The following is a 7,896-nucleotide window of genomic DNA, read 5'->3' on the forward strand; positions in this document are numbered from 1 at the left end:
CTCCCTCCCTCCCTACCTCCCTCCCTCCCTGGTTCCCTCACTTCCTTTCCCCCTCCCTCCTTTCCTTCCTCTCCTCTCTCTCTCCCTCCCTCCATTCTTTCCACCCTTCCTTTCTTCTTTTGACAGGGTCTTATGTATCTCAGGCTGGTCTCAGACTTACTAGATACCTGAGGATGAAGTTATAATTCTCCTGCCTTTACCTCCCAAACGTTTGGATTATAGGTGTGCACTACCACATCTGGTTTATAGGATGCTGGGGATGAGTACAAGGCTTTGTGCCCACTAGGTAGGCATTCTTCCAACCCCTCGAGCTCTCCTCCCCTAGGATATATCCAGCCCCCAGCCCAGGTCCCTGAGAGCTTCAGGTTCACTGTGCAAGTCTGCTACCCCTAAGGATAGGAAGCAAGATGCAGGGTGGCAGAAACTGTTCCTGTCATCTCTCTGTCCTCAGCATCCATAGAGAGGAACTGACAGGATCCTTGGTCCCATAGTGGACCAATGAGGAAGGCAAATGAGAGAGAGGAAAGGAAGCAAGAGAAGGTTCTAGAAACTTCTTGTACTTTTTCTTATAAGTCCTCCTCCCACTGGGACAGTGGCATTTTTTTGGTGGTTGTTGTTGTCCTGTGTCTGTCCTTTGTCCTAGCAGGTCTAACCGTGTAACCACATGTCCCTGCAGGACCTCATCCTTGTGTTGTCAGGCTCACAGCAAGAAGGTCAGTCAATAGTGGACCAGGGATCCATGCTGAGTGACCTCAGCATCCTTGTCCCCTGGGGGTGGGACACAGGGTCATTCCAATTTGGGACTGAGTTCCACCCCCTAGGAACATCTGACAGTATCTGGAGTGTATTTGCTGGCTCCAAATATATTGTGGTATACAGGGACAGAGACAAGGGACCAGGAGCATTGGAGTTTATAGAACAGTCCCTACAAGAGAAAATCAGGTCATAGCGATGTCAGAGCTGCTGCTAAGATGTGCTCATGGCAGATCCAGTGGAGGAGGCTGTCTGCAGACTTCTCGAGAGAGGGTCTCCAGAGTTAGCCCATTCCACCCTGGGGGACCAACCCAGCAAACACAGAATGACAGGATGAGCTCTTACTCAGGGGTTCTGATCACTCTGACTCTGCTAAGGCCTGGGTGGCCTGGGTGACAGCACTTGTCACTTACCGTGATGCTGCTGTCTTTCTTGCCCTTGTGGGAGGATGCCACCACAGCCAAGTACTGTATGACTTTCTTTGTGTTCTCTGTCTTTCCAGCTCCAGACTCACCTCTGAAAGACATGAGTATGGTGATTCTCATGGTCATCCCTGCCACTCCCAGAGTGAGGAAACCAAAACTCCTCCTAGAAGGGGCATTAACTAGATATATGCGGGTGCACATATGTTTGGGTGAAAGTTTGTACACATGCATATGGAGGCCAGAGGTCAACCTCTGTTACCATGCACCTTTAAAAACTAAAAACAAAAACAAAAACCAGATCTCTCTCTGGCTGGAACTCACCAATTAGGCTAGGCTGGCTTGGCAGTGAGCCCCAAAGACCTGATTATCTGTGTCCCTCCCATTGCTTAGGGTTATACGCTCATTACTCTGCCCAACTCTTGTCTAACGTGGGTCCTGGGGATCTGAGCTGAGACCTGCATGCTTTCACAACAAATACTTTACCCACTGAGCCATCTCTCCAGCCCTGAACTTGGGTTTCTTACCCCTGCATATGAACCTAAATACGCCCAGGTCCACAAGCCAGGGCACTCCTCTAGGAGGTCCTTCTCTGCAAGGAAGAGCCCAAAAGAGGAGAGGAGAGCCTGAGTTCTGCTGTGAAGGATCAAACTCCAGTCTATTCTGCATTGTCTACTGAGAGGCATTGTCAGAAAATTGGACCCAGAAGAGCTGGACAAGAAAGACACTTCCAAGAAAGAATGTGTATTCTTCAAATAAGCAGAGCCTAAAGCATAAAATCCAGGGGAAAGAATCGTATCCCATGAGTCCTGGAGCAGAAGCGAGCTCTTTCATTCTCAGCAGAATTCCTTGACTATCAGGCAGCTAGCTGATAATGGCAAATGAGTAGCTAAAGTTTTCCTTGGTTGGAGTAATTTGTGCTAACGTACATAGAGCTGATAGCTTCTGTGGAGGTTTGAACAGGTTTGACCACCATAGACTCATGTGTTTTGAATGCTTGGCCCATGGGCAGTAGCACTATTAGGAGGTGTGGCCTTGCTGGAGGAAGTGTGTCACTGTGGGGGCGGGCTTTGAGGTCTCCTATGCTTAAGCTCCACCCAGTGTGGAATCCAGTCTCCTCCTAGCTGCCTTTGGATCAAGACTTAGAACTCTTGGCACCTCCAGCACCCAGTCTGCCTGGATGCTGTCATGCTTCCTGCCGCGATGATAAGGGACTAAACCTCTGAAACTGTAAGCCAGCCCCTACTAAATGTCGTCCCTTATAAGAGTTGCCTTGGTCACAGTGTTTCCTCAGAACAATAAAACCCAAACTAAGACAGACAGGTCTCTGCTCACTTTGCTTCCACATCATCTTCCATCAGGATTGTTTGTTTATTTTTTCCTCTCTTGCTTGAATGTTCTCATTTTCTGCACTTACTTCATATTTTATGATATGAGAGACCCTTTCTTTTTTTAAGTCTGGAAAAAAATATCATCCATGCAAAGGTCAGCTCGGTATTCTCTGGGCATAGCTCTGCTATTCTCCCTAAATAGAAGGGGAAAGAAATAACTTTCCCTGCCAAGCATGTCTCAGTGACTCTGCCCAAGCTGGAGGAGAGAGAAAAGGAAAAGCCATCACGTGCTCTGAGTACTCGGCCTGGCCCCACGGAGTCGACTGTCGGGAAACGATGCCTCTTCTGGACTGCTTCCTGTTGTCCCAGTTTGAGTGAGAGCTGTCTCCCACAGGCAATCTATCTGATCACAGTCCCTAACGGGTGGTGCCTGGGGCAGCAGGTCACAGGAGATAGACCTTTGAGGGTCATAGCCCAACAGCTTCCAGCTCAAGCCCTTTACTTCACAGTAGCAGGTGAGAAATGACTGGGTGCAGGTCCCCACTGCCAAGGTCCGATTCATGTCAGCCGCAACGATGAACTGCACACCGTCACAGTGCTGTGTGGTCCCTGGTACCCCCTCCTTTCCCGAAGGACACAATGATTGATTTTTTTTTTCCTACACTTGGGAGAATTGACAATGTGTGTGAGAAAGGGTACTGGCTATTTTGCATGCTCAGTCTCCTTTATCCTCTTCTTAGCACCACCCTTACTTTTCGAGGCAGGAATCATGGCCTCTGTGTTACTGTGGTTAAAGAAGTTTAGCCCAGAATGGGTAAGCAACCTGTTGTAGGTCACACAGCAAGGGAAGGGTACATTAAATCTGGTTCTTGATTCCAATGCTACCCACACTCTTGCTATTCTACGACACAGGCTCTGGTCTCTAATAATATTGATTATTGACAGGACTTAGACTCACCTAGGAGACAAACATCTGGCCATGCCAGTGAGGGAATCTCTAGGTTGGGATAAATGAGGTGGGAAGAAACCCCACACTGAATGTGGGAGGCACTATCCCAGGAGTTGGGGTCCTGCACAGCTTGGAAATAACAAAGAGCGACAATCAGTAGCATCCAGCTCTCTGCTTCCTGACCTCGTGTGCAAGGTCCATGTGCCACACCCTGGGAGCAAACCCAAGGGCCAGACAAAGGTCAGGCAGGCCTTTGTGCTTCCTAAGTGCCTGGTCTGCCCCTTTACTCTTCCCAGCCATCTAAGGAGGAACCATGATTCTTTTCATCACCTTGGAGAAACGGAGGCTTAGGGACACTGAAGTAAACTGCTCCAGTTCCAGTACTGCCGTGGACAGAAAACGGAGGAGGAATGAAATTTAATAGTAAGACAACCCAAATTGTTCTCCTGCCTCCTGATAGATGAGAAAGAGAAAGATAGAGGGACACCCCAGCTTTGGATCCTGAAACTGAAAGTGGTGATCAAAGAACGAGGCCACTCAGTTGTACACCATAATATAAATTACACCCTAGTATAAACTGTACCATAGTATACATTACTTCAGTTGAGCCAATGTCAAAACAGTGGATAGACTTCCCTTTCACCTGAAGGAAAAGAGAAGGCAAAGAGAGAAAACCCTGGGTTCTGAACACAGACCTCACACGTGGCACACCAGCATCCTACCCCATTCCTACTGTCTCATTCTTTGTCATCTGACCTTTGGTCTCTGCTCCTGACAACACTGGAGACATGAGCAGCCACAGACTCTGGGAACCCTCCTCCAGTCCCTCTAGGCTCAACTATTTGATAGCTGATAAAAATAAATTGTCTTAGGCAGCCTTGCCAACAAATACACCCAAGCACCAGGCTCCAGGCATCTGAAGTTGGCAGGCTCTGTGTGGTTCCAGGGACATGACTATCTATCTCTGCTTTCCTGACTCTGGAACTCTGGGTGACAGTGCTGTCCCCATTCAAGTCCCTGTCCTGTTCTGAGGAACTTGTCCTCAGCTTCCTATTCCTGAAGACCCCTGGCTTAGCTAGACAGGACCTCCTGGGCTTTGTTCTCTCCCCTGGCATGTGTGACCTGCACAGTCTCTGGGGACTACTCTGAGAAAGATCCCTGTGCTAGATAGAAAGTTCAGAAAATTCCATGACTTCTCATCATGGAATTGTCCATTTTGATTTGGACAATTTTATTTTATGTGCATTGCTGTTTTGCCTGCCTGTATGTCCGTGTGAGAGTATTAGATTCTCTGGAACTGGGGTTACAGACAGGTGTGAGCTGCCATGTAGGTGCTGGGAACTGAACCCAGGTACGCTGGAAGAGCAGCCAGGGCTCTTAACCCAGAGTCGCCTCTCCAGCCCCTCATTTAAATCATTTTAACACTCTGTGGTAGTTCTGCCTCTCTGAGTCGAAGACCACTAAGAGCTTATTACAGCCTGTTGTTGGCCCAGCAAGGAGCCAATTGGCTGTATGCTCACAGCTCCTCCTAAGTCCCACCCCTACTGCAAGCTAGCTGTGTCCTTTGGTATTGGTGTCCAATAGCAACTCCTATACATTCTGCAAAGCCCAGTTGGGCATTTTGACTATTATATGCGACTCAAGGTGTTTGTCTCATAACCCTCATTAGCTTGAATGGCACGGGGGGCTCCTGGATCAGCCAGCCTGCATTCAAGTTCTTGTTCAACCAGTCACCTGCATGGACTCTGGCAAGTTACTTAACCCCCTGTGCCTGTTTCCTTACCTACAAAATGGGTGTATGTCAGGTATTCCATAGGACCACTGCGAGGGTTAAACAAGAGAACATGACACTCAGAATGGCGACTGTCACACAACCCTAGCTGCTTTTCTCTCACAGCCACTACCTCCCTTGTGCCTATGTGCTCCGTCAGTACTATGATCTCCACCATCTGTCCTAGTGTTAACCCATAAATCCCACCACACTTCCCCCTGGTTAGAGGTAGAGTGGGCAAGCCACTTCTGTCCCGGGGTAGGTAGCACATCTCAGGCTTTGTGGGTGTTCTCCTTGGTGTCTGTCAACTTGACACAAACCTAGACATACCTGGGAAGAAGGACTCTGACCTGAGGAAACCTCCTCCTTAGGTAGTGATTGATGTGTGAGTGCTACCCAAGGAAAGCTGGCACTAGATTATAAGGAAGCAGGTTGAACAAGCCATAATCCCCTTTCCCCCGGTGTCGCTTTGGTCATGGTGTTATGTCCCAGTGAAAAGAAAAGCGAGTGGGCCGTGGAGTCCCCTCATACCTACTCGGCATGGCTGTGGAAGCTTGTGTGTAAACAACTAGGTTGCAGATGTGTTTCAATAAAATTTTATGTACAAAATACAAACAAGGGCCCCTGGGGCCACTGGTTGAACATGTTTATTGATCTTATAGTTATAAGCTTCCTACTTCCCATCCCTAAGATGATGAATCCCTAGTCCCTAGTCCTGACACCTTCCTCAGTTCTTAATCTCTCTCTCTCTCTCTCTCTCTCTCTCTCTCTCTCTCTCTCTCTCACACACACACACACACACACACACACAAATAAATGTAAAATAAATAAATAAAAGAAGTGAAGAGCCTCTCATATCCTCCAACCATGATATTCTGCCCAAGCACATCATCAATAAATCTTTCCTGTGTCCACTTAACTATGCCCGACATTGTGTCCCGGTCCCGGGGAGCTGGCTCTGAATGTAAAGGTACGTGCTGCCAATCCCAGGGGTTTGCATTTGATCCCCAGGACCCAGGTGGATGGAGATAAATGACGGCTGCAAGTTGTTCTCTGACTTCTACATGCATCATGACACTTGTGTATCCTTACGTGCTGTCTTAGTTAGGGATTTACTACTGTGAACAGACACCATGTCCAAGGCAACTCTTAGAAGGACAACCTGGCTTACAGGTTCGGAGGTTCAGTCCATTATCATCAAGGTGTGAGCATGGCAGCGTCCAGGCAGGCATGGTGCAGGAGGAGCTGAGAAGTCTGCATCTTCATCTGCAGCCCTCTAAGAGAAGACTGACTTCCAGGAAGCTAGGAGGAGGGTCTTAAAGCCCATGCCCACAGGGACACACCTACTCCACCAAGGCCACACCTCCTGATAGTGCCACTTCCTGGGCTAAGCATATAGAGACCATCACACACACTTACATGATAAAATTGTTAAAAGGTAATCAAAAATAGAACAGCACCAGTGTCCTTACACATTCAAGTGTGCTGGTTTCCATCACATGTACCCTGTCCCAGGGACAAGGCTAGGCAATTACAACTGTGAACACATCAAATACGCCATCCTGGAGATCTTTGGATTCAGTAGACAACAAAGGAAAAATCGCATCACTTACGTGCACAGAATGGACTGGTCTTCGCGATCTGCAAACAGAGAAAAGAAAAACAGAGTGTGAATTAGACAGAGCCCTGAATCTAAGGGTCTGGACCTGGTTCAAGTCAGGCTGTATTCTCAAGCTCCCACATGATGGCCAGACTGGAAATAGCCAGGAGCCAGTTTATCGGGTACCCAGGACACAGGAGGCCAGAGTAAATCCACCAGGACAACTGTAGTGCCTGAGGTGTTGCTTGAAAGAATCTTGAGCGTGATGCCCTTGGGGGGAGGGGTGCAGGCCTCCAATCACACCAGCTCTGGGGGCTCCCAGTGCCTCACCCGTCCTGATTAGGTTATAGACGGTACACTTTGGGTGCATGCTGACTAGAGTGGCTATAGGTATCTCTGCTCTGAGGCCTGGCGTAAGTGCTCTAGCTTGCTGGGTCTGCTCCATTAGCCGTGATGTGTTATAGTGACAACCTTGGGTTGTGACCAGCGCTCATCTCTCTTTTGGGGAGAGTAATGCAAGTTTCTTTAGATCTGTCCCTATTACACTCCTGTCCTTCTAGAAAACTATGCTAGATATTTTATGTCAACTTGACATAGAGTCATATGAAAGGAGGGAGCCTCAATTTACAAAATACTTCCATAACATCCACTGTAAAACATTTTCTTAATTAAGGATGTGGAGAAGCCCAGCCCATTGTGGGTGGGGCCATCCCTGGGCTGGTGGTCCTGAGCTCTATAAGAAAGCAGGCTGAGCAAGCCATGGAGAGAAAGCCACCCTCCATAGCCCCTGTATCAGCTCCTACCTCCAGGTTCCTGCCCTGTTGAGAGTTTCTGCCCTGACTTTCTTCAGTGACATGGAAGTGTAAGCAAATAGTTCCTTTCCTCAAGTTGTTTTGGTGTTTTGTCACAGCGATAATCACCCTAACTGCGACAGGAGCCTTGGGGTGGTTCCTTTTGTTCTCAGGCAAGGGTTGCCTGGGCCAAGTAGTGGGAGTGGGTGGGTAGGGGAACAGAGGTGGGGGGAGGGGTATGGGAATCTTTCGGGATAGCATTTGAAATGTAAATAAAGA

The 7,896-nt window shown here is 48.4% G+C and overlaps 1 protein-coding gene across 4 annotated transcripts in view; it reads right to left on the minus strand.

Moving 5' to 3' along the window:
• The window catches only part of Myh11 (myosin heavy chain 11), a 99,569-nt gene that overhangs the window by 56,851 nt on the left and 34,822 nt on the right, over positions 1 to 7,896 (minus strand). For all 4 annotated transcript variants that reach the window (XM_021209054.1, XM_021209056.1, XM_021209053.2 and 1 more), the window contains exons 4-5: positions 6,840 to 6,867; positions 1,167 to 1,269 (exon numbers count right to left, since the gene is read on the minus strand). In XM_021209054.1, the coding sequence (XP_021064713.1) occupies positions 1,167 to 1,269; positions 6,840 to 6,867 (131 nt within the window). The remainder of the gene's footprint in view (positions 1 to 1,166; positions 1,270 to 6,839; positions 6,868 to 7,896) is intronic.

The sequence above is a fragment of the Mus pahari genome, chromosome 12 (assembly GCF_900095145.1).
Source record: "Mus pahari chromosome 12, PAHARI_EIJ_v1.1, whole genome shotgun sequence".
NCBI classification, from domain to species: Eukaryota; Metazoa; Chordata; class Mammalia; order Rodentia; family Muridae; genus Mus; species Mus pahari.